The 27,829-nt window shown below is 38.7% G+C and overlaps 1 protein-coding gene across 14 annotated transcripts; it reads right to left on the bottom strand.

The window, feature by feature from the left end:
- Nucleotides 1-76: 76 nt before the first annotated feature.
- Nucleotides 77-27,785, bottom strand: ARV1 (ARV1 homolog, fatty acid homeostasis modulator). 14 transcript variants are annotated; one of them, XR_008465434.1, is made up of 9 exons: nt 27,638-27,785; nt 17,391-17,510; nt 15,610-15,763; nt 14,112-14,336; nt 11,274-13,623; nt 9,447-10,976; nt 7,178-7,406; nt 5,940-6,081; nt 77-1,213 (listed from the first exon to the last, which is right to left on the bottom strand). XR_008465434.1 is itself a non-coding variant. In XM_054195361.1 (5 exons), the coding sequence occupies exons 1-5, from the start codon at nt 27,734-27,736 to the stop codon at nt 13,517-13,519; spliced, it is 705 nt and encodes a 234-aa protein (XP_054051336.1). In that variant the 5' UTR covers nt 27,737-27,785; the 3' UTR covers nt 10,990-13,516. The 14 variants fall into 14 exon arrangements, 1 of the variants encoding a protein (XP_054051336.1); XR_008465433.1 differs by lacking the exon at nt 77-1,213 and adding an exon at nt 2,059-3,081; XR_008465435.1 differs by lacking the exon at nt 77-1,213 and having other exon boundaries at nt 2,059-6,081; nt 9,447-9,572; nt 10,892-10,976.
- Nucleotides 27,786-27,829: the final 44 nt, after the last annotated feature.

The following is a 27,829-nucleotide window of genomic DNA, read 5'->3' as shown; positions in this document are numbered from 1 at the left end:
TGTATTTTAATTTACCATTTCAATGAATCCAAACCCTCCCCCTTTCCCAATCTCCTCGTAGAGAAACTAGGACTAGTCATCACCGCTGGATTGAAGCAAGCAGTTTTTAAATTACAGTGGAAAAGGTTTTACCTGCCTATATTTGGAGTGGGAATTTCCTATTTCTCTGTCTTAATTGGTTTTTACTTGTTTTTGAATTCAATGGGGAAAATCCTGTTTCTACGAGAATTAAATATTCTGTTTTACACATCCTTACACGGTGCCATTCATTAATAGTCCCACTGGTGAGAATGGACTTGAGCAAAATTCACAGTACTTTCTCTTATATAAATGAAACTTAAAAAGAAAAATTATTTCTGTTTCTAATTTTGATGCAGCATGCTTGTGAGTTGGCGAACATGGAATGTTTGGCTTGTAGTTGTTGTACCAAGAGAAGCATAAAAGTCTCAAGGCATCACTCCATAACATCATCTGCCCTGGAAAAAGGATGGATTATTAGGACTTGCTAAGTTTTCAGCACCTCGTCTCCTTTTAATAACACCTTTTTGCATGGGAGAGAAGTTATATTCGTAAGGCAAATTCAAATGCTGTGAAGGCTGGCCAGCTAGACAAAGGTTTTAAAAACAGTAAATTTGTTATTAAGTCAATAAGCAGTTGTTCCAGAGGCAGATTTCCATGCCTGGTGTTTCAGTTGGGAGCTCTATTTCTTCACCACGTTATAACAGCATGAAGTAGGGAAATTGCTTTGAAAGAGAGCTTAAGTTAAGAGGTTATTAAGCTTAAGCTTAAATACTGAGTAATTGTTACATGCAGCTTCAAGTCAGAGTTTGGTTGTACACATGACATAACAAGCTGTGTTACTACAGAAGCTTGCTGTCCTTGGTCCACACCACATACCAACAGCAATCCCTTCCCCATTTTCACACTGTAACACCAACTTGAATTACACATAACCTTTTAAGGATACCTTTTAAGGGTATAATGAAAGAAACTCTTGAAAACTTCCCTACCCAGTGAATACCGCACAACTCTTTCAGTCCCGCGCAGCCAGCTTAGCCAGTACTGAGCTGGTGCAGGAAAAGCCAGGTTTTCAAGGAAACGAGGACAGTCGGGCTCCTGCTGCTCAGAGATGGAAAACTGGGAGTACAGCTGTTTGGAAGACAATCTACCATGGGTAACTCTTCACTGGCCTTTCTCCAAAGGGCCTACAAATCTGGTAAAGTGGTTAGAAATAAGGAATGATTAGGTCTGTGCGAACTATATTTGAAGATTTTTTTTTTTTAACAACATGCCATCCTCATTTTATTGCTGTGACAACTGCAGAGTTATACAGTCATTACATCATGTCTAGCCCCTTTGAAATCTTCTTAGTCTACAAAAAGAGAATAATCTGGAAGAAGCGCTCCACTCTTGAGCAAGAGGGTGTCATAAAAAAAAAAATTATAGGTGGCTGATGCCCTGGCAGCTGTAATAGAGTGGCTGAAGGCCCAGCTTCAGCTCCTAGCGAATTTACTGTCAAACCTATTCATTTTAGCGGGGATGGACTTCCAAGCAGGGATCTTTCCCTGAAGTCAGGACTGCTGCTCGCTCTCGTTTATTTCCAACGCTGTGGAAGAGCTGCATGGTATCTCCAACAACCCGTGATAACACACAAGAGGTATGCAAATCCACACTGCGAATGTTTTCAAAGGTATTACTTGGTAACGCAGTGAAACTTGCAGTAGACAATCATTTGAATAACTTGTAAGAAAAGGTCAGTGTTGCTTCACAGGAAGAGTCTTCCAGTAAAGGTGGGGCAGAATTGCACAGGTAGCTTGGACTCATCTTTCAGATGCTCGCTAAAGTTGAGTTTTTAATATAAAATCTAGTGTAGTCATGTGAAACTGGAAGACTGGGAGGAACATGAAAAAAAATTATTTTATTTGTAAATAATAATTCGGTTCCTCATTGGTAACAACATAATTTTGCATGAATTTCTAAAATAAGTTGATTTAAAAAAAAAAAAGCTTACATTTTCTTATAAATAATTCGGTTTGCAAAATTTTAAATGCAACAAAGAGAATAGCAAAAATACCAGCATCTTTATGAAAAAGTTGATCAACTTAGTATCTTACTACTTACCTAAGGTCTTGCCTCATATTTAGTCTGCTTCCTTAGGAACCAAGGTTTATGCAATGACTGTCCATGCATTTTCTATCAGTCTGTCTGCTATAAACTACATCTGATAGGACGGAAGTTGGAAAGTTGCTCTGTTTTTATAAGCCTTTTAAGAAAACTAGCAGCTGGAGGACGAAAGAGACTTGCTGCTTGCTTACACGGACAGAATCCCAGGTAAAACTCACCTTTTCATTTCTGTTTGGCTACACCGCAGACAGAAAGCAGCAGCTGGGTGCTCCCCTGGCTGCCGGCAGCTCTGTGGCACCCGTACTGGGCACCGATGGGCGGTGTGGGGGGGGAGGTGAGAGCCTTCATCGTGTCTTTTAGCGAGTGAGGACGAAAACTGGGGATGCAGCAAAGGGGAAGGGGCCCAGGGAAGCCCCCAGACATTGCCTTCGGGACTAAGTTGGATGTTGCAAGGTGTGGGGGTTGTGGTGAGGGATCTCACAGAGCTTTTGGAGGATGGAGGTTCGCACAGTTTGGAAGGAGATGCTGAGGTCCTGGGTCACAAGTTGTTTAAGATCCTGCGTTTCATTAGGTTTGCTGCTCACAGCTTTGGGGGATTTTTCGTGTCCTTTTTCAACCTGTTTTAAAGCCTGGATATATTCTACTTGTCATGTATTTTTAATGTTACAGTCATTCGTTGCAGGTAGACAGTTTTGCTTAACTGGAAAGAACACATTTGCCTTGCTGCCTCGCTAAAGGCATTAATTTTGTTTGAGGAATTAGGTTGTTCTAAGGACAAGGGGTACTAATTCCCACACTCCGTCCTTCAGCTGACCGCTGGGGAGGAATGTGAAATGGGAGGATTAATCGGGTACGTGCCAAAGGGAACCCTATCAACAGGTCTTTTCTTCTCCAATGTGCAGCTCTGTGTCCTTCAGCCACTTCGAAAGAATTTACTCCTGTTTTTGTGATACCTGCCTATAGAGGATATATTATCAGAGTAGTTTTGGGTTCATATTCCTTTTTATATACTACATGCATTTTTGCAGAAAACACTCCTCAGAAGTACGTTCTCCATCCAGTTATCTTTGCTGGTTTACTTGAAGCTACTAAATGTAACTCTAGACAATGCTGCATGACCTTGTTCCTTTTCTTATCAAACTAGTTAAAAGTAATACGAGCTAATGCCGTCTTATTTGCAAAGTCATTTTATATTGATTTTAACATTTCCTGGGAACTTCAAAGCTTCCTAACTGGCTGTTCTATGGTCCTGGCGACCCTAACCATGCAATTAGCTTTGCAAACGTCCAGGGTCTGCTGCAAAGACTAGTTTCTGCCCTGGCTTAAAGAAGCTGGGGGATCTGTGTGTAGTGGTCTGCACACGGTGACAAACTCTCCCAAACTGAGGTTTTCTGGAAGAGCGGAGGTGGCCCCACAGAACCCAGATGTTCTGCACGGCAGATGGGCTGGATTAAACCGTAGGTGAGGCTTGATGTGTCCTGGACTGGTGCCTGCAGCTTGTGGGGTGATTACTCCTTGTAAGGAAGCAGTAGGATTAGCAAGGAGTTCTCACTCCAGATGACCAGCAGTGAGTTTGGCCGTTTGTTTTTAAATAACGCAGGAGGGGATGAATATTCACTGCAGAAGTCTGTTTCCCTTATTTTTCTGGCTCCCTTTTATCCTTTCTGTTCAGGAAAATTCATTAGATGAATGTGGAAACAACCAGCCCTGAGTAATGAAGCCCACATCTGATTTCAGAGGAATGTGCTTTTAGCAGTAGAATTTACATTTTTCAGATAAGGTTGGTATGCAATTTAAAGAGACAAACCCATTTGCTACTAAAATATGCAGGTTTGTGACTATTTCAATCTTTCACTGAACTTTTGCCACGATTTTTAATGCATTCGTGCTAAGCCATTATTAAGATAATGTCTTTAAGAGAATGTAATCTTTGAGAATTCCTCCATTTAAAATGAGAGGAGAAATCCTGTGGAAATCGCGGATTATTAGAATTTTAAAAAATGTGACCAAAGCAGACTGTTTAGAATTGTCAGTGCATAGAGAGTTCAATCCTGTGGCAAACCGCTGCCTTAAATTCATGTTAGCAGAAGTAGTTCAGTCCTCCTCGCAGCGCTAACTGCTCTCAGAAATCACAAGCATTTCTTCTGTGGGTCAGAAATGTCCCTGTGATTATCTGGCTAGACACATGAGTAAGAGTTTGAGAGCTCATTTTGGTTCAGGATACCAGGGACTGTCACAAGCAATAAAATTGCCTGTCTGAGCCCTACCAGCTCTTGCTTAAACTCTTCTGACTCGTCAAACAGCAGAATCTTTTAAATCATTTACAAAAAGGCAACATAATCAGGTCGTTACTTCAGTTATAAAAGCACCTGGATGACAGGGACAGTACACTTCATTATTTTTCCTCTCAGCTCGACCCTTTACAGTGTCTTCAGTTTAGCTGAATCTGGAATTTAACAAAAACCCATAGCACTGATTACTTGTATTGAAAGCCCTCACAGCCCGCCATTTCGTTAGGGTTGCTTAAGATATTGGAAAGTTCAAGCAGGGCATGCAGAGGTGAATTAACAAGGCGTGACGCAAAGTTTTACACAGGTAAAGTGCAAGCTTAAACAGGACCACATTTCTAACTTGTTCCATTACTACAAAATAACATCATAGGTTGTTCATATCGTGGGATATTTTTTTTTTAATATGCTACACTATACAAAAGGTAAACTACTGAAATATTAAAATAGTTGTTTGGTATAGGGGAAGGACATTTTATCAGACTTGGCTGAAAGAAAAATAATACATCGAATCAGAGTGAAAATGAATTTTTCATAGCACTACAGTATCCTGTTACCATTTGTTTTTTATCCTGTATGAACACAGCGTGTCTATATTCTCCCTGAGATTCTTGATATTCCTTTTTCTTCTGTTTACTATTGTACAAATCATGCGCAATCTTGGCTTGTGTCTTTGAATTACCCTTGCTCTTTCTGACTGATGCTTAGTCATGTTGCTCAAATTGGAGAAGCATTTTCTTAAATACCTTGCATCATACAATATAACCTATATAGAGAAATGGAATATATAGTGCCTATTCACTATATAGTTTATACCTCTCTCTGTGTGCATTTTTAGAAGAGGGAAGACACTTATGAACAATGCTCTACTGTATTTTGGGGACCATCATTGTGCTTGCATAAAGGATTAAAATTTCATGATGAGAGAGGTAGAAATTTGCAGTAATCTCTGTGGGGAAGAATGAATTCTGTTTTACGCATTTCTTTTATCCTGTCTCATGTCCTTTTCCATAGGATTTGCTTGAGGTCTGAGTTTTCATATGTAAATAGATTTGTCTTGTCTCCAGTGCTTTATGTGGTTACACAATAGGACTTTTTTCCCCTGTGCCACTTATCACTGGCCAGTCATTCAAAAAGTCCTTTCTATTCCTGTTGCAAATGTAGGACTGTTCTAGGCTTTCAGTGTCACTTCTTCTCATAGAGAATAAAACTCTTTTCTATGCCTTTGAATGCAGGTGTGTATGGACAGAATACGTCAATCAGTATTAGAGAAGCCAAGCATATCTCACTATTAACGCAGACATTAATTTGTAAAAGCGTCTGCTTAAAAGTGCGCTGACCATGGAAATTTACACTACAGTTTCTTTTGCAAATTAGAAGGGAGTTTGTACAGATGTGTTTATTCTCTAGGAACAGAGATCTCAATTCACTGTGCTCATTCTCTGAATTAAATGCTTTTGCTTGTAGGCAGTGATCGATATTTTTGTTTCAACTTAGCTGTGTGTAACCCAGTGTGTAAGTCCTTACCGGAAGCCTGAAGTAGACCCGAATAGGTACAGGCTGCCGTATTTATTTAAAAGTCTTAAATGCTTTGCAGTCCTACAGTCAAGGAGTCTGTCTGATGGATTTTCATGTTGCAGGGGGTAGCAGGGAATTGGAAGCTTGCAACCTGAAGAATAAAAGGAGGGGGACACAAACTTACTAAAAGATAAAGCCACCATCTTCCCAGTGGATTCCTCCAGTAAAATCTTGTATTTTCACATAATTCTATTGCTTGAATAAATGGTCATAGTTGAAGAACAACTGGGCACCAAACTGCCGCTGCACGCAGGAAGAGCTGACAGGTCTCCTAATTTAGGACAGGCGGCTTAGCTTTGGTCCCTCAGAGCCAGGATCTCTGCCTGACAGTGAGAACATCTGTCAAGAGCATCCACCCAGCCTCACAGCTGGAGGAAGGACCAGATGACCCCCGAGTTCACTTCTAGCCCCGTCCAATTCTGTGAAAACAAAACTGTTCCCATCAGCGGCGGCAGAGGCAGCTGCCAGCTCAGGACAAAAAGCTGAGCCTTCGAGAGCAGCTGCTGCGAGGAGTTTAGAGGAGCCAGCACTTTTCGGTATAATGGCATGAAATTACACACGGCACCTTCCAGCCTGCCATTAAAACAAGGAAGGATCCGCATGTGAGGGCTTCCTGCTTTGCCATTCTCTATCAGGATGTATTGTAGAGGATTAAAAACACCTCTCAACTTCTTACCAAAGCGCTCCTGCAGCCAAATTAGATTAGCATCACCATGCTGGCACTTTTTAAATGAAAGCAGATGAGTAACAACAGGGGAAGGGAGACATGATCTGTACATGTTTCTGGTGCTGTTTTATCAAGGACGTGACTCTTTTTTTTTTTTTTTTTTTTAAACTGATACAATCTGTCCTGTTCACGATAGTCAAACTATTGTGAGGATAAGGTGCTTTCTCCCAGGTGGCATTTTTTTTTCAGAGTAGGACCTTTATATGGTCAGAAGCTGCACGCTTTCATGCATAGATAAGGCAGAAAATGCACAGGCTGCAATGATTGACCTTCTCTCTCTCCATCTATATACATACATGCACACATCATTTAGCTAAATTGCACAATTCCATCCAGCAGGAAGGTTTTTAGGGAAATATCCACTTAAAATGAAAGAAGCGTAAAATAAAGTTTGAAAAGATGCAAGTTTTAATACAAACTAAGTCTTGTCATGTGGTTATGTAGAGAAACGAATACCTACCATTGTGTTCATCCACAGCAAAGTTAATTTGCTTTTCCAAAGGAAAGGTTTTGCATAATATGTCGACCCTTCCTGAAAAAATTCTTTGCTAATCAGCACTGTCTTATTTTCAATTTGCTCTCTGCCAGGACAGAATAAGAGATGGATTGTGTTTTCCTTGCTGTGCAACCCATCTGCCATTTCCATGCTCATAAGTAGGAGAAATGTCCTCATCGGGAAACAAAGATTCCTGTTGAAAAAATCGATAAGGAGTATGCTCGCAGTGATACATTCACTTTTGCTCCCTATTCTGCAAAGTCCAAGCCATTTTTCCTTGTGCTGGTATGTGGCGCTTTCTTTTGTGCTCTCAATGGAGAATGTTTTATTCCTAGTTATTATTACACTCCTGATGACTTTTGATTACTTTTGATTTCTGGCCATCAAAAGAACACTGTAGTCCTACTGAGAGAAAGAGATGCTATCTTTGCTGTAGCCAAGACATGATACATTAGTGGCTTTGAAGGTTAGAACTAAAGCTTTATACTGGAAGTGAAGTGAGACACCAAAGAAGGGATCAAAGTTTAGGAGCGCTGCATGTATGACAGCATTGGATGGGCTACAGCATGCGTGGCTGGGAATCGCTATAAACTTAACACCACGGATGCTTACAGAGTGAATTAGCAGTTCTGAGAAGGGAATGCAAGGTGAGTAAAAGCGCTTCTGTGTTGTTGGGATTTTGTTTTCTTGTTTCAATTTGTGCAATGTTACTGGATTCATTACTGCAAAGATACGGACAGTTTGTAATTTATTTTTTTAAAATAATTTTTACGCAAAAGCATCTAGCTCAAAGCCTCAAACTGTCACATAAAATACCTTAATTTTCCTTTCAGATAGCTGAAAGTAAGATCAGTTTATGTGCTAGCTCCCTGTCCTCCCAGTTTTTTAACTAATTTCATATTTATTTAGGCACGCAGCAGCTGCAGTAACTTAAAAGTCACAATAATGGATTTACGATTTACATCTAAAAGTCTTCAGATATGTCTGTTATAGAACAGTATGCCAGCAAGGGTGAGAATTGAATCTTCCCTTAACATAACAACAAAGACTTCTTTAAACATGTCACCTTCAATATTCACATCCTCTGGCCCCTGGCATGTCTATTTCAGTATCATGGTGTTGACTGACTCCCAACAACCGGCAGCTGAGAGGACTTAATGCTTTTCATCTTTTTAACCAGACATGAACAAATTAATCCTCCTGTGAAGGTGGAGGTACAATCATTTTATGGAGCCACATACATGACTTGCTCAAGGTCACAGCAGCAGTTGGTCTTAGAGCCAGGATTAGGATTCAGGTCCTAATTCAGGTCCCCACTCCTCTGCTCAGATAGCTATGTCAGGCACTTCTGTGCAGCTTATGGACAACAGTTCTTTTGCCCAAAAGTGTACTCAGAATTACAGTTAGAGATTATAAGAAGTTATGGGGGTTAGCTGTATTTATTTCTGCAGCAGCCAGCACATGTACAAACTGTATGAGTTCACACTCTTATCCTACTATGTAAAAGAATTTAAACCACATTTTTACCCAGGAAAAAAACCCCAAACAAACCCAAACAGCACCTGTTATCCGAATGAACAGCAATTAAAACATCATCGTCAGTATTTCCAGCTGCTTTGCAGACCTGCCATTTATTTATACAGGGCTCTAAAGAGCTTTGCAAATTTAGGACAGCAGATCATGTTTAGGAAAAAAGATTTTACAAAGCTCCTCGTGTTCAGATCTTCTTTCTAGCCACCTCAGTAATACAGTCAGCATTATTGGAAAGACTAAGAAGGTCAGAACAGCATTATAAGAGGCAGGAGAGAAAACAGGAATCTTGTTATATACACCTTCCTGCAAATTCTCACTGCAGCAACCTGGGTTTCAAATTAATTCAGCCACAAAATTCCTATTGATTTTTAGCAGTAGAGGAATGAATGCATTCACTATATCTTTTGCACCATGGATTTTCTCTGAGCTCACCAAGGCTACTCAGAATAATCCCGTCTTGCAGGACTGTTTATGTCTTAAACAAAGAGATGCTGTACTAAAATAATTTGCATTTTATAGCTTTCATAGTGCATATATTGAATTGACTTTGATCCCAAGTCACCAAAACAAGTATTTTGTGACCTGTTTTTCACCACTAACTTCACTCTAACACTTCTCCAAACTGAAAATGAATGGTAATTTTAAAAGCTTGAGTTTGTGATTTTACAAAACAAAAATTAATCAAAGAATACACACTCACGGTGCTTTTATGTTCCTTCCAGTTTTGGAAACAATAGTGCTTTACTTTTCAACTCCAGATGGCACTGTGGTGCTTAACGCTACCCAACTGGGGGAGAGCTGATGGATTGCAAAAGCATGCAGGCTCCTGAAAAACAATGGCTTTCTTGTTCTATGAGAAATCAGCAGCTAATAGCTTTCCAGTGCAGATGTCCTATTTTACTTTCAGTTCGGTGAAGACTGGGCTAACAAACGGCAGTTTATATGCCTGAGACACGACTTGTGGAAGAAAGGACTCGCTTGTCTGTGCTTGCACGAGGTCATGAGGGTAGCAGCACTTGCTTCCACCAGCCACTACTGCAGAATGAAGGAGGAAGATCTGCAGTTGCACAGCTCTTCCTATTCACAGGGATTAAATCTATCTCTCTGCAATTGGTAATTCTTCTCATAAAAGTGTATTTTTAAGGATAGAGTGCAAACCATTGAAGTAATGAGTAACTTTCTTAAGGAAACCCATAGACTTTACTCTTTGGAAGACATCCTTTGCCATTTCATATTACCACTTAGACTATTACAAAAATGTCTACAATAAATAATAGTCTTCTTTCACGTTCATCCTTCAAAATTTAGGAGTAGGATGTTCATATATTTGCTTAATCATACACTCATCTATACTGCATCTCTTCTTACATACGAATTTTTCTTGAGATTCTATCCCCTTAGTCTTTTCAACTCTTAATTTTGTAGAAGTCTGCCTGACGCCTACATTCTTTTAAGCCCTTCCTAGCTTATATGCTAATTCTCCAATTTTATATAGAGTAATTTCTAAATACTTGTTACCTGACCTATGGTCCCAGTTGAAGTTCCCAGCTCCCACTGTGCAATCACTAAACAGTTGCTCAACCCGAGTCTGAATAACATCACTGGTTCTTCTGTGCATTTCATCCAACAGGATTCTAGAATTTGCTCCGTAGGCCCATGAACTTCTCATAGGCCATGATAACCCTTTTGATTCCAAGCAAAACTCAAAGAGTTTACATGGGTTTATTTGCAGGCTGTTATATTTTTAACTCAAGTCAAGCCTTTCCCATAAGTTAAGGAAGCAACTGAAGATATATAGAAAGGGCAGGCTATTTGTCATACATCAATGACTATTTCATTACAAAGAGTTTATGAAAGAAGAGGAGCTCAACAGACAAAAAAGAATAAAAGCAAGACTTGTTTTTGAACAGGCAGGACCTTAAAAATAGTCTTGGTTCTCTCAAGCACCATATGGAATCCTTTTCCAAAGGCAAAAAAAAATGCACACAGACCTACACACACACAGAGGGCATCCTAAAGTTCCTCATGATTTATGAAATATTAGTGTATTTGTCATGTTAGTTCTGGTAAATGAATAGCCATAAAACCACACAAGGCAATGTCCTACAGTACTAGACAATAACGATGCCTCTGAAGACTGACAACCTGTACAACATCTGCTTTCGTTCCACAGCTCTGTAGCTCTTCATTTTCTTCTCCATCCTCAGTTGCACAAGGACAGTGGTGGCTCCTGCTAGCATTACAGAGTGCATAACTGATATGTTATTGGCAGACATGAGACAGACAAGCATTTCTACTTTCGGGATATGTTCATGTCCATTCTAAGCCTTCTGAATAAAACTCATAAAATGTCCAGAAATGAATTTTTTTTAAATTAAAAATAAACTTTAATTTAAGAAAACTGTTCCCAAACAAAATTTACATACATTGTATTTACAATTTTACTGCTGACTAGGTAATATCTATATTACATGTAATGCCAAAATCTTCCCCTTGCATTAGTCACACTTAAATGGGCTTCACTCACCCTTTAGACTGAAACCAGTGCCAGAGTAGACAAGGGAGAAATTTCTGAAAAAAAATAAAAATCTTTTGTGTATAATCACGACAAGATTTAAAAAAAAAATTAAAAATCTAACCTGAGAGGAACAAACCAAAGCACTGTCGTTACATCATTAGAAAAATAAAATTGGCAGTAGAAAGAATACACATTTCCTGAAGGGGGACACACAGAGTGGTGAGAAACTACTGGCTGCAATAAGGTCATACCAAGATGAACACAGAGGTGGGTAAAAGCCAAATGACAACTACAATAACAAACTGGCTTTGGCTCAGCAGGCACCAGCACTCTCCTAGTGCATATTCTTCTGTCATCCCCTCTGCTGCAGCACAACTTCATTCCCTCTTAAACTCAAGGCAGAAGGTGAAGAAGGAAAATGAAAGCACGCCTGACCAGCATCTCTGAAGCTTTTCTAAAAGATCTACTGCTCTTTCCTTTTGCACCCACTCACCCTGCAGCCTCCGTTGCAACGCTCTGTGCTGGTGTTGGGGGAGGAAGATGAACGCTACTCAAAGCACCTTTGGCAACATACTGTTTTTAAAAAAGCTTTTGGGGGTGGAGTATCTCCCCATATCTAATCATATACAGCAAAGCACGTTCTAAGTACTGTGTTGCCAAAGCTTCTGCTCAGCCAGTGAGCGACTACACACCTACACTCAATTTTCTGGCCACTGATTCACACCAGTAGCGAGGTGGATCCCTCATACACCCTCACAACTATGTGCTCGCTTGGGCAGCTGCAGTGCTAAACTGTCTCATGTACTTAAGAGGTGCAATTTGGGTTTTGTTTTTGCCTTCTCTAGCCATACCATCACATGCTCAGAAAGATGTCAAATTTAACACAAATGGCACGTGAGTGGTGTCAGTGTCTGACCTATTAAAACAGGATCAGCAAGCATTTGCCTTTCTGACCAAATAACTTACCGTGGCATGGGCAGTTGCATCAGACAAACATGTCTGATGTCTTCTGTGTCATAATCTAGACTTACTCTAAACCTGTTTGGAATTGAAGATGGAACTTGAAGATGTTGCAAAATGTTATTTGATGCATTTTGCAAAACACAGATGAGACTGCATCTGAGGAAAACGAAGAATGGAAGTAGTACCTACAGATAGCATAGCCTTCCAGAACTGAAGCAGGAGAATTAAACATTGGATGGAATGTAATGGAAATTGTGCAAAAGAAGGAGGTTCGTGTCCTAATTACTGTCTTGTGGAAAGTAATTCTGCCAGTTTCTTTGTGGGCCATCCAGCCCTCTCTTTGCCTGCTGGGGAAAAAGGTGCAGAACTTCTATAAATGTTTGTTCACTAATTTAGGCCTAAACATGTTTTGGTTTTTTGTTTTGTTTTGCTTTTTTTCTTTTTTTTTCCCTAACAAGTACTACTCTATTGCTGAGCAGCCTCATACTTCACTGTTTGCTTCCACTAAACCTGCTGCCAGATGAGGGCTGGCTGCGGGGGATGTGGCTTAATGTTAAATGCAGAAGCAGCGGTATTCCAAACAACCTTGTATGCTGGGGATCAGAGCCCCTTCAGTCTGTTTTCAGCTTTCAGAACAAAGCAGCAGCATGTAAGAGATCACATAAAATTTCAAGCCAGTTAAAACTATAGTTCCTAGAGACTACTCTAGCACTTGTTACTTTATTATTTTGGATCATTAGACAAGCATTCCAGAGAATGCAACTTAGTTTTCCCACTGTAGTTTGACTCTGCAATACTTGACTCTTCTCTAATAAAATGCTTGCATATGTCCACTTCTCTCTTTGAAAATCCGTTTTTCCGGAAATATCAATTTTGGCTTTTACATTTTTCCACTGACTCTTTTCCTTCCTCTTAAGGGAACGATTCATCCTCCTCTTTCTGCCAAAATGCAGTGACTGGAAGCAGTGATGAGCTTTTTTAGTGTACCTTTTTTGTTACAGCCAGATTTGTAAAGCTATTCGCATAGTGACACATTCATATTTTTTAATGGGAAAATAAACAAGCTAAGGCTGAAGATTTATGGCTCGCCACATTAAACAGCCAGACTTCTACAGTTTCTTATTTTAACTCATCCTAAAACTGTCTACACTCACCACTAATGCAAGTTTTTGTTACCTATCACCTTCTTTATCACTATGAAAATAGTGTCTTCGGAACCTGCTGGCAGACATCATTCTTAGAAAGTGATCATCACGTTGTTGGTATTTCTTCAGATCTGGGTTGACATTTCAAACATCCCACCCCATTTTCTGGAACAAGTAAACCACGCCATTTTCCAAAATTAATCCAAAGAAGATGGCCAACCAAGGGAGCATTCGGTTCAAGTTCAATGTAACTGCAAAAGAAAACAACAAATTTATCACTTACCATTTCAGAAGATCATAGAAACCATGTGAGAATTCATATTAATTTGTATGTATACGAAATCACACAAATCTTTTAAAAGCCTGCATTCCAAAGCTATACATAAAATTAACATGAAATTTTCATTTTCCAGACACACAAAGAATTCTATTTTATGTTTCAATGATCCATGATGAGTTGTCTCAAATTCTAACTGATGGATATAATACAGCATATACAGAGATGATGGTAAGATAAGAGGTGTTTTTTCTTTTTTTAATGAAGTATTTTTTTTCATTCACTTTCTGTTAAAATCTAAATAACAGTTTTAAGCTAGAGCTATTTCAGTCACATATCTGATAATTAAAAGTACAATCTTAATAATAATAAATTAAAAATTAATAATGACTTCTATAACAGCTGCATTCTCTCACACACGTTCTATACAAATAATGTAGTAATAAAAAACCAAAAACATACCTCTAATTGCCTGAGAGTTTGATATCAAGACAAACACTTTTATAAATGCAAGGCACAAAGGCGTGTAGTCATGTTCCCAAATAACAGCTGGAATTAGCAAAAGCTTTCCATAGCTGGACAACAGTAGTGCTTTGAGAAGTAAAATGAAGTCAGACTTTGTTTTCAGCATCTCAGGTCTCATCCACCATAAGGTAATAAAAATGCCAACCAAAAATGAAGTTTGTTCTAAGAGAAATAAGAGGAGTTCGAAAGAGAAAATGAAGCGCCAAACTCAAGTCCTTTTCTGGATGAATTTCAGTGAAATGATGTGTCCCAAATGCAACTGAGCCACTGCTATTTAAAAGACTTAGCAAATATGATGATGTCCTCCACCCCATCTCCTGTGTTCATTTTAATAGGCAAATAATACTATTACTTATGTAAACTAATTCAGTAGCATGACATTCAGAATAATTCTATCACAGAATTCTATCTGTAGCATTGTCATACTCGTAATTTCTGACACCATACAGCACAGGAAGTTTAGCATAAGAACCTCTTTACTTTTCCTTTTTAACAAAAGGAGAGGTTTTTTACAACTGTCTGTTAGCCTGTAAAACAAAATCCATACTTGTTTTCTTTGAAAAAGTCACCAGCAATGAACCTTTTCCATCCAGCATGAGAAAGAACACTAGGGTGAAAATATCATTGAGCTATTAGACTTTTTTTGACACCGCGTCCCTGTGTAACACCGGAATTAATGCAGATGTCAAAGCAACTCTCATGACAACTGTAATAGATGAATTACTGCTGAAAAATGAGTTCACACATTTTTACTGACATGTTATGAAAGCCTATTTAGAGCAACACTAGATAATAAATGACTTAAGTTAAACTCTGAATGTCTAAAGGAAATACTAGTTTTAGTCTGCAGGCTTGATTTAAACACTATCACCAGAAAAAGTATGAGAATAAAAGTATTAACCAAAATAAAACAAAAACCCTCCCCTGCCTTCAAATGTTGTCTTAGAGCACAGAAGTATTTACTATTTACCAGTGATAACACTGCTCTGTATCTTTGTGTATTCATTTAAAAAAAAACACCACAGATACAGCTTTTCCCAATTATTATTTACTTCTGTAAGGATCATCCTTAATGTTTTATTACCCTAATGAATAATAAACCTTGAAGTCAACATGAAATATGGAATAAGGCTGAGCTCTACGCCGATCTTCAAACTATGTAAATGGATTCAGACAAATATTTCTAAATATTGCCACTTTTCAGTGTTTTGATACCTAATGCTGATCATATCAGTATGAACTGTAATCAGGATCAAAATATGCATTTACATTAAATGAAGGCAAGTTAGAGTATGTGTATAATCGTTTAACCATACTGTGTTGGACATGACATCCATTGTGTACTCATTTGTGGAATATGGGCTTGTTGAAAGACTCATGAAGTTATTCAATGCTTGAAGAGTAGATAGTGACATGAACTAATCATTGATCTTACCTAAAGAAGCTATACCAAACATTCTATAAAAATCCCATTCCTTGGCATATCTGATTAAGTCATCAGGATCTGTATTTTGGCTTGAATCCTGTAGTTGCAACCACCTGAGATAAGCTTCACAGAGCAAACAAAATATGCAGAGCTTACCATGAATCTGGTAAATGAAAGAATAATAAAAGCATTAGTATGATATTGGTATTTAAAATACATTTCAACATCTCTACACAAACTTTTTTTTAGAAATACAAGCAAATTACTTTCATGGAGCCACTAGTTTAGCACATCATCCCTTTAAAATTAACATGATAGGCAAATTAGAGGGTGTAGAAAACTGCATGAACAGTTCCATACAGAAGAAGGTATATAACTGTGGTTTCTAAAGCCTGCTCTATACTTTTTTTAAATCCAGGGAAGGCTTTTTCATTTAGGAATATAACAAAATTATGCCATAGCTATTACAATTATACTATCAAAAATTTCAGTTTAAGGGCAGCTGCTCTATTCAGTGAACTGGTTTAAATAGCCTTGTTTCTCTTTTTCCCTGGGACAATCTCCATTAGAAGAAACTGGTCATGTAGTTATACCAAAACCATTTCTTAGTTCAGATAAGGGTGAGGTACCAAAAATAAATGGAGCAATATAACCGAACAAAACTTAAAAATATCCTCTGAAGTGACTGCAAAAACTATGCTGTGAGGGCCCATAGTTAGCATGTTTCCACATTAAACAGTCTATAAGCCAGCGTGTATGCCGGGTGATTTCTGTTTTTATACAGATGTAAATAAACCAATGCAACTTCTGTGCATGGATTCTGCTTTTCCCATTAGAGACTAGTTATGCCAATTGCACATACATGCACAGGCTAAGCCAGTTTAAAATTCAACTCAATTTCTTTGAATAAATGAAATTTCCACAGATGGAACAGTTCTTCCAGAAGCCTCACCGAAAACATCATTACCAGTCTCCAGAAGCATTGAATTAATTAAAAATCTGTAGACAGATTTATGCTTGAAAGATGAGGCGAGTATATTTATCTACATTGCTTAATACTGGACTGGCCAAGAGGTACCAACATGAACACAGCATGCACTTATGCCTGGGCATTTTGCTCTAGATTAGCTTCCCTCTCCTGGGAAATCAATCCTTAAAGTAAAAATATGCAATTCTGTCAGAAAAGCTGCACCTTTACACTCCAGCCTGGCACAACTAAGGTGGCTACGTAACAATGTTTCATGTGAAAGCTACTATCTTTTGCTATAGTTTTGAGGGCATGCTTAATTAACTCAGGAAGAAACTCATGAGGAATTAGTACAGTAGGTTTAATTGGTATAGTATTGTTAATATGGTATGTTATGCTACTATAGCTCATTTCAGAGAGAATTGTTTCCAACAGAAATTTAATTTGGAAATTAATTTTAAATTAGATCTTTCTCTTCCACTATACTTTAGCACATCATCCTTTTAACATCAATTAACATGATAGGCAAATTAGAGGGTGTAGAAAACTGCAAGAACAGTTCCATACAGTTCCTTCTCTTCTCTTCTCTTTTAACGTGTAAGATGACTGCTGTATTTGCTGGCACAGTGGCATCACTACTGTGGAGACAGTAACTTTCTTAGTAACAGCTGGAGTTTGAGATTTCATGTGTTGCATTCATGATATAACTGGTAGAAGGGCAGGAGAACAGTCTCTAAAATTTTACAGCTATTACAATCAACTTACCAAACCGAAATATATCTTTAACCAAAAAAAGTCACAGGGTAGGGGCATAGCAACTTACATTTATCTTTGTGTTGAAAAGAATGTGCCTGTATGCTTGTGCTTTACATAAAATAGCATTAATCAAGATGATAACAGGATCATACTCAATGTATTTGTCCACAGGTTTCTGGCAGGATTTCTGGAAGTCACAAAATAACAAAAATTAGGAAAAAAAAAAAAGAAAGCAAGAGTTTATTAAACATTCCTCTAATCTTGACACAACTGCATGAATCCAAACTAGCTATTCAATTCTTATTAGTCTTTCCTTAATGTAATCTTTATTTTCAATAGGTTTTTAATCTATCGAGAAAAATTGCTTCCCCTCCCTTGACACACAGACTTCCCTTATTGTGTCTGAGGGACACAAAGACACATTATCAATTTTTACACGCTTCAGATTAACACAGATAATAAACTATGCAAGGATGTACTTAGTTATCACTTTGCACCCTACAGATGCAAAAAACACAAACTACCTTCCCAAGACTCAAGAAATAGACCAGGATCATGTTACAGGTTAACTAATCATGGCTTGTCTGCTGGGTATTTTTGAAGGGTTTTCTTTGGGGAAAAAAAAAATTAAAAAAAATTATTCTATCATTTCCTTCTTTTCAGAGATGCTTTACCCTCCTATCCTACTTTTTTCTTCCTTTCAAGAAGACAGTAAACATTCTTTGCTGTTGCATTGTTCTTCTGTACTAGTAAATTGTCCAGATGTTTCAACTGATTTTCCATTATTGAACAAACACCAATATATTCAGAATACTGATAATGTAGTTTACACACACAGATATAGCCAAAGAGTCAGAAGTTGCTACTCAACAGTGGTAAGACACTAGACCATTACTTCTCCAATACATCTGCTGGTTCCTGCTGCGCGTACTGCAGCACATTTCACCCAGACCACTGGGAACTGCTTGTCATCAGCCCCTTACTGACTTACCTGCATGGGTGATCACTCCTTGACTTGAGTTAAATGAGAAGGGCTAACAAAAGGCTGTTATACTAACTGTGAACAGGATGGTTAAATAACAGTCTTACAAGAGGCTCATCTAGCAGACCTAAAGGGGAAACAACTTCCAGCAGAGAGCGAGGAGCAGGAGCAGGTGATCAGAGCAACCCTTTCAGCACAAACAAGTGCACTTGCAGAAGGGTGCTTGCCTGCAGGTCAGCTTTCTCCTGCTAGGAACCGTCCAACCTGTTCTCAGCTAATCTCGCTCCCCCAGGCCTGCAGGTTAGCTGCCGCGTTCAGAGTACAACAGTCAGAGAAATAATCCCTCTTTCCATTTTAATGAGCGCAGAGCTGCGCACTGCCAGAAGAGAAATATATGCACACAGCTTTCTGAAATGCTGTAACGCTAAAAATGCAGCATTAGACAACATGCACCTAAAGACCAACTCCCCGGTAAGAATGAAAAGTTTTTTTCAATTTTATAGGGATTCCTTGTGTCCAAAATTAACTTTGCCTTGCTATTTACCAGAATTATTATTGGAAAATTTGAGACTGCAAAATTTCACTAGCAAATTGACTCAAAAGTCCAACATCCATATAAAGAAAAACATCCAAACAAATGCACAAGGTGAATAGAGTGTCTAAGGAATGTTGCTACTGCCAATAAGTGTTTCTTGGTCCAGCTCAAGAAAAAAACACGACAAACTCATTTGCATTAGAAAAGTAAATACTGTGTATGAGAGTACACAAGTTAGAGGTAATGAATTCAAAAATTGAGTCAATTAACCATCAGTTTGATAGGTCTAAAATTAAAGTAAGCGAGATGGAAGAAAGGACATAATTAACAGAAGACCACAGCTACAGGATTTAATAGAGTGAAAAAGAAATTGCAACTATAATTAAAGGCAGTGTCTTGCTTCGTTTCTTTCTACAGGGAAATCATGAACAGATATTCTTATAGGTGGTAATTTACATATGTCAAATCTCTGGGTTGATGTAGCACAGGAAAATTACTTTTTTTTTATAGGCTTATTCACACAAGTCCTGGACAAGCACATATAAAAGAAGATTATTCTTGAACACGATGGGTGTCATGAAGGTTAGATGAAGGATATCCTACATACCTCAGGATTTATTATGCTCTCAAATTTTCCTAAAACAGAATATTTTTTGACCAGGGTCAAAAATCTTTCTGAGAAGAGTAAAGAATGATCTTTTCAAGTGGAGGGTCCCAACCAAACACTGATCAAAAAACTTGCAGTTAAGAGGTACTGAGAAATTTTCACTGACAGCTGACATGAATTCTAGACAATTGAAATATATATGACCAACTCTTCAGGCAAAACCAACAATACAGAAAATCTACTGCAGATATATAAGGAGATTGCTACAAATGAATACACAAATAGCGGTGCTACCCATAAGAATGGGTCTTCTGCTCCACAGCTTCTGGCAGCCACAACCAAATCTTTGCAGCTGTGAGAATGATGTTTAATTCTGTATTTCAGCATACCACCACCAAACACTTAAGAATCCTATTTATCTTGTGTTACATCAACAGCAAAAGAAAATGTGATGTATCACGAAAGAGCAGACATCTTTAAGGACTTTCCACACACAGACACATTCCTGTCTGCCTGTCTTCTAGAGCTGGATGAGAGCCCTATTCTTAATATACTTTCTTTCTATTTGAGTGTCAACTGTATGAAGGAAAAGTCCTCTGTTCTTACCCAGCCAGTAACCTAGCTAGCATGAGTTCATTCAGGACTTGTGAGACCTACAAACCACCTTACTGCAAAAGACTCGTGTGTGCACTGCCACAGGCTAATTGGACAAAATGAAGATGACCCTTGCTATACCATGAAAAACATTACAGAATTAATAGACCCTCTAGGATGAAATTGTCTCCGTACCTGGCTTTTTTGTTATTTTTTCCAGCTGTACTACTCAAATATCTGACACTGACCTTAAATGCCTAGGAAGTAAGGTTGAGATTACAGCCTGACTTCAGCAAAATCAGTGCAAGCAAGGGTTAATGAAGTTTAAGTACACATAGATTTAGGTAGATAGCTTTACATAGTTAAAGTGATATAACTTTATGGACATCAATTACCACCAGCACTTTCAGAGAAGATCAGTATAAGCAGCTCAGCTATGGAGACTGCTTGAATGCCTACTTTTAAGATTTTAGTCAGGCAGTTTAGAGAGAATACAATGTTGGTGCTCACACCTCATTCCCAATTGCAGTTCTGCACAGCTGTAGACAACAGCCTGTTCAGCATCACTGAAGAAGGCACATCTTTAACAAAACCAACCTTTTTCAATCTTCTTTGGGATTTCTCAAATAAATGCCTCAGTTATCATAACCAGTTCTAAAATGATAGAAAGAAATAACTGATTTCTCTATGTTTTTAACCATTTTTTAATTTCTTCCTTAAATATGTAACTGACATCAGAAATAACTGGTATCTTTCCCTGAAAAAAATAAACATTACTTTGATTAAAAGGTACTTTCAGATTATGTTGCAGAAGAGAAAGGTCAACCTTGACACCACAAATTCTATTTATGCCTCATCTTCTAATTTGGTAATTTAAGGAAAATTACGAATGTTTGATACTGACATACAGAAGTCCAACAGATACAGTGCTCCCCTGAAAAAGGGTGTTGAATGTATTTCAAAATTCTAATTACTTTAAATGGATACTAGTTTGGGATTTGTTTGACTATTCAAATATTTAGGAATATTTGACTATGCTTGTCTGTTTTTTACCAAAAAACCAAAAAAGCTTCCGTTTTCATAACTTAGAAATTTGCTTAGTTATCTTAAAAAATTTTTTTTAGAAAAATGAGCAGACAGCTTTAAGAAAAAGAAAGAAATCTTCAAAAGCTAGTACAGCCACGTTCTTTATAGTGTAGTGTATCAGATTCTATCTGATCAAAGCACTCCAAAACAGTTAGAGAAACTAACATATGTTTTAACATCTCAGTTGAATTAAATAAGACAAAAGAAGTACTGAAATGTTAATTCTGACTACATGTTTATCAGCCTTTTATAAAACACTACTCAAAAGACATACGTCTTCGTTGTTCATCAAAGATTCTCAACTGCAAACACAGTTCACAAACATATGCCAAATACAATACAGTGTACAAATATTTGAGGAAATACCTACTGTCACTGAAGGGCAAAGTTCCTAAAGTATATGAACGTGACTTTTTTGGAGTGCTCTCTCCAACATTAAAACATAACTGAATTTTTAAGTAAAAGTATTTTGGGATGAGGATGGTGAAGGGAAAAATGTTCTTGAAGAAGACGACACAGGACACAAGAGAAAATAAAAATACACATTGAATAACCAAGCTTTATCCTGAACAAAAAATACCATGAAAACCACACCAGGAATATGTTTGCAAATCTCTAGACTTTAGAAACACCAGTGAAACAGTCTCATTTCAGCATTCCTTTCTCCATCTCCAGGGTTTGGAGTTTGGCAAAATTAAGCTACAATTTTTTTTGCTAGACTACATATACAGCAAATTTTAACAACATTTACGTAGCTTCAACATGAACATAGGTCCATTTGCATGGGCTCGTAGGGCAAACTAACACAGACCCATCCTCTTGCGAGAGCGCCCTTAATCCCAGTTGCACCCTTAAACAATAAAATGTAATTAGCTGTGCTGCTTTCAGGAATGGGTTCTTTATTAGGGATGCGGCTAAGTGTCATAATAACCTGAAAAACAAGACAACCCAGTTTCAGATGCATTCCATTTCAGAAAATTGAAAAAAAAAAATTGGTTTATCATTTTTTGCTACATGATGTGTTTTGCAGTAGTGAGTTGGCCTTTAGATTGAGTTACATAAATAAGAAAAATAATATATTTTGTTTTCCAGGATGATCTTTGTACTCTTGACAGATTCTTTACCTTACCACATAAATGCTTTGCATTCAAAGCACTTACAGTCTCTCTGCCTTGCTGCAATAAAAGAGCTTTTCAATTATTTTTTAATTGCAGAAAAGCTAAATGAAGTGTGCAATGCTCAGGCAATTTGGCTTTCTTATTACAAAACACAAGGGGGATCCTGACTGAGCTCTACACATTGCAATGAATAATTTCTTTCCCTTTGTTGGGATCTGGAACAATTAACATTTTAAGCTCTATTTTTAAACACAACAACATACATGTAATTTAAACCCAAATTTTAAAAAAAATTGCATATTTTTCCTTCTATTTTTGAACAAGTCAAGTTTGCCAATTTCCTTTTATATTCATTGCACCTTGACTGCAGAATTTATTCCAGGTTAGCTGAATGTGGATTTATTTCAACTATTGCATTAATACTATAGTGGCAATATTATCTGAACAGTATTTTTTGTTACTTTTGTTAATGGTTGGTTCTTAATATAGTCAGTGAAGATTTGTTGCATTATTTACAGATCATTTAAGTATTAAGGATCTGAAAATAATTAACAAACATCTCCTCTATAAAGAACCACCTAGGCTTACTTTCACCATCACTTCTGGTTTGGAATAGGGAAAACATCAGCACATACACAGCCTAGGACTAAAAACAGACCCACGAGTTGCAAAGCGACCACCAAAAGTCACCTTGTTGGAGGCAAGCCTAACATGCCTGCAGATCCCACCACCACCCCCCAGTTGTCACGCTGAAGAGAAAGCATCTTGAACAGGTCTCCCTGAGGAGGTGAGCTTCCTCAGAATTTTCTTAGCTGTTTTTAAGTACCTTTAAATTCTTTTTAAGGAGCAATAATCCACCTGTCTCTTGTAATGGCACTTGCACAGCAAAATATACGCAGGATGAGAAAAAGGATCATTCACTAAATGCAAATCTCGAGCAAGAAGGAATGCGCAATACCAGAAGTCCGGGCTAGGCTTCTGCTGAACTGGCCTTGATTAAACAAAACAGATTAAAAATAAGTTACAAAACTTGAAGAATTTGTGTCAGTTAGCCATGTTGCAGAGCTCTTAACAAAAAACGTGACCTTTCCATACCAAGTTTCATAGTACTGTGTGGACGTCTATGCTTGATAGAAGGTTTCTTTAGTTTCTTCAGTATCTGTTGCAAATTTATTTCCAGAGTGGATGGTAACACTTGTGAGGTCTTTAATGCTTGACCACATTAAAATTACAATATGGAGCTCAAATAAACTTTTAGTTATCTTAAGAGCAGTAACAAATGCTGCAGGAACTAAACTAAAGCAACACCGTGAATATTAGGCTGAGTTTCCAAAACTGTACTCTAATGTTGTGGGCTGGACACAGATGTTCCCTAATGGAAGCTTTTGTATTTGCCTCTGGAGAAAATCCATTCTTCTCTTCAACAGATAAATAACAGAATACAAAATCATGGTATTCTTTTTAGGCATTGAAATTTAAGTCTTCCACCTGAAAAGCTTGTGCAGATCAGATTAAACACATCCCAAAAATAAATGCAGAAGATGCTGGCAGAAGAATTTAGCTTCTTCAACCTCGAGGTGATGTTCCAAAAGGTGTTAATGACAGGAACATCCTGAGAATGGCAAAAACCTTTTAGATGCAGATTTATTAATTTATCAAGGATAACTTTAAACTAGGGTTGGGGCAAGTCTGTAGGTCAGTATAAAACAGTGATGATCTTGGCAACGTTCTTCTTGTTCCTAATTTTCTGGGGCCCTTTATATTACATATCATATGGAATAAATGTTGGGTTGTTCGTTTTTTTTCTTAATGTCCCAGTATTTTCATGTACTACTTGAAAATGTGAATGAAACACAAGCATCCCAAAGCTTTTTAAGAAAAAAATTATCTAGATAATGACCACTGGCCTCACTTTGGCCAATCTTTCTATGTTCTTTTCACTTTTTCTCTCTTGAGCTACAATGGAGTGCAGTACTCAATGCTCTAATTCCACAAAGACAGATGAAAACTGTTCTCAGGCTGGGTGATAACACCTTCTAATCTCACCTCAATATTCCAAGTTTTTCTTAAATACCTTCAGCTTTTCTTAAGTTTTTAGAAGCCCCACCTGATAGAAAGGATGTTTCATACTGGTAAACGGGATCGTCATATTTTCTGAAGTGAAGAAGACTCCTAACTTATCATTATTTTCAGGTTAAGATGATTCATAACACTGACAAACTCATTATAATGCTGCTCATGAAATTTTATGAAGGGTATCAAATGACATTCTGTACTTGACTATTTTTTGTTGTCAATAGCGTGATGCTGACCAACTTTTCAGGTCTCTGGCCAGAGCACAGCATTGCCTGCATGGAGCAGAATGCTTGCAGAGGGTTAGTGCAGTGACAAAACTATCCTTCCAGTTTAAAAGTAAACCAAGAATTGCTCTGTTAGAAACCATGAGGTCTTGGTAGATGGAGACCATAGCAGTGCTTTCCTGCAATAGGCAGATAAAGCTGAATTCAGATCAGTTCAATTGAAGGAATCTTTTGATCTTGGCAGTCTTCTAACATTCTTGTCTCTGCTTTACAAACTGTGAGCTAACGTGTTTCTTACTAACATGCTTTGTATTGTCTGTTCCTCATGTGGACCGCTCCTACTCTCAGCACTTCCTGGGTGGCCAGAAATGGAGAGAAAGGTTTAGGGATGATAGGACATGCACCATGTAAGAGCAACTAGGACTAAGGCTGCAACTGAAGCATGACAACCCACAACATAGAGACTGGAAACAGACTGATAGGAGTAAGTGAAAAACGGTATCAATCTGGACCTGCATGCATGAAGAAAGGTGGACAGAATTCCAATTTGCTAGGAACATGTGATTCTTTGCTCTTTCTTTTACTCTGTCCTTTACTCTTTATGCAAGAGTTTGGCATTAGTGATAAACACAGCAACGGGGACTTAAGTCTTTCATTCTACATGGGATGCCACAGCTCTGGAAGATCAAACTCTTCAGTCCTCAAATGGTTAAACACTAAGAGGAACGGGTGCCATCTACTGGCTCCCAGTTTGCCTTAGAGATTATCATAGCCAAATTAATCACCATAATTGATGACCTGGGTTTACAAGATGTGCTAAATCTTACGTGATATGGCTGCAGGCATAAGCTTTATACTTGTCCTTTTGTATCCAACTTGTCCTTGATTTCAAAGATGAGTTTGAAGCTCCACATGAAAGAGCTCCAAAGAAAACCATTTGCATTCGTATCATGTACCAATGACAAATTTTGACTACGTGATTTGACTATCAATGATTTGATGTAGTTCATATCCACTACCAAACACGCTACATTATAGTAACACAAAAAAGCAGATAAAAATAAATTTTTCCTTGCAGTGTATGTGTCTAAAGCCAGCAGCAATCAATATCTATTACTTTGTTTGTCTTTTACCTAAGAAAACTGCTGATCTCTCCAGTTTTTGAAGTATTTGCAGAGATTTTTGTCTAAATTTTCAGCTGGTTTATACTCTACAGCAACAAGCTATTTTAACTGACTGCTGGGCTGGGAAAAGAAAAGGATGTGAATCAGCTCTTTCTAATATCATTGGTAATTTGTACATATCTTGTTTTCACAGCCTCTTGTTGACAACAGAAGCTGAGACCTAACGTGTACATCTTTCAGCTTGAGCTAACCACTATTTCCCCAAATATAAACTGGCCACAGACCGCTATGAACTGGTTGCATATGATCTCTATTTTTGATCTAAGAAATGCTTGAATGACTCAAAGTTATAAAGCCGTAAAGCAATTCATCACAGGTTTCATACAATGCTTTCTGGTCATCTGTTATGTTTATAGCTTCATGGTTAGTAAATTAACCCGTCTTCTATCACCATTCTCAAAATGCCAAGGGCTACAAAACTGTGGGAAACAACCACAATGGAAGTTGGAATGGTACACAACTAATTCCTTACAAAATACAAAATATCCAACAATTGGTTCAAGCACAAGGTTTCACAATTTTTTAAGGAGAAGACGGGATGTTGTGAAACACAATCACAGATAAGATTAAAGGCTTAGTCAAGATGTATTTCCAGATGCCACCATTCCAAAATTCTGTTTTTTCTCCCTATGCTGAAATATAGGGTGCTAAGTCATCCAATTTTTTTTTTTACACTATAAAAAAGAACAATGTCAAAACTAACCACTGGAGACAAGTCTACATAAACCGTATCAAAACCTGAAAACAGTAATTTAGAAATAATTGAAAACACTGCTTAGAAAAGTAATTTTTTTTTTTACTGTGGCTGTGAAATCTCCAGGAAAATGTAGGAGACACTAAAAGAGAAGAGAGTTATTTCAACATTATGAAAACACTATGGAAAAAAAATGAACTCTGTGAGAGGCAAAGTGGGAAGGGAACAGCCTAGAACGTGCCAGTACCATTTTGTAAAGTACAACCACTGGGTAAGTAATACAGAAGTACTTGCATGCACACAGATTCATTATAAAATCATAGAATGGTTAAGGTTGGAAGGGACCAACTTCCTGATATCTAACCGAAATCTACGCTCTTTCAGTTTGAAGCCATTACCCCTTGTCATGTCACTACATGCCCTTGTAAAAAGGTCTGTCTCGAGCTTTCTTGTAGGCCCCTTTAGGTACTGGAAGGCCACTATAAGGTCTCCCCAGAGCCTTGCCTTCTCCAGGCTGAACAACCCCAACTCTCTCAGCCTGTCCTCATAGGAGAGGTGCTCTAACCCTCTGATCATCTTTGTAGCCCTCATCTGGAATTGAATAATCATCAGTGAAAACCTGACATTTAGATATCATGAAGACATTTTTCACTGTGAGGGTGGTGAGGCACTGGAACAGGTTGCCCAGGGAAGCTGTGGATGCCCCATCCCTGGAAGCGTTCAAGGCCAGGCTGGATGGGGCTTTGAGCAGCCTGGTCTAGTGGGAGGTGTCCCTGCCCATGGCAGGGGGGTTGGAACTAGATGGTCTTCAAGGTCCCTGCCAACTCTAACCACTCTATGATGATTTTATGATCTAGGTCCAACCGTTTCCCAACTGCACTTAAGTTGCCCAACCACGGCGCCGCGCCCAGATCTGCCTGTCAGCGAGGGAAAGACACGCAGCGCAGGGACAGGCCCGTTGCCGCAGGGCCCCGTAAAGGGGCGCATCAAGGCCAGCCAGGAGAGCGCTGCCAGGCAGTTGCCCTCGGGGAACCGGGGAGAGATGGCGGCGGGAAGGACGGCCAACGGCGCCAACGGCGTCAACGGGCCACCCGGGCGGGCCGCGGAGGGGCGGGAACGCCGCCACGTGCCAACGCCGCCGCCGCCTGCTGACGTCGAAGCCTGCCGCTTGCACCCCTCCCCTCCGGCCTCCCCCGCCCACTACCCGGACTCACGCAGATGGAGATGCGGAGCACCCCGCGCTGGTAATCCCTGTACAGCTCCGCCGCCTCCCGGTTGCACTCGATGCAGCGGTAGGCGCCGAGCGCCGCCATGGCACGCGAGAGCACGCCCCGGCCTGTCAAGGCTTCAAACCGCCTCGCTTCCGCCTTCGGGGGGGGCGGGGCCGCGCCGCGGTGCATTCAGGG

The sequence above is a fragment of the Rissa tridactyla genome, chromosome 3 (assembly GCF_028500815.1).
Source record: "Rissa tridactyla isolate bRisTri1 chromosome 3, bRisTri1.patW.cur.20221130, whole genome shotgun sequence".
NCBI classification, from domain to species: Eukaryota; Metazoa; Chordata; class Aves; order Charadriiformes; family Laridae; genus Rissa; species Rissa tridactyla.
Note: the sequence above shows the minus strand (reverse complement) of the source record. Positions and strands in the feature narration are given on the sequence as shown.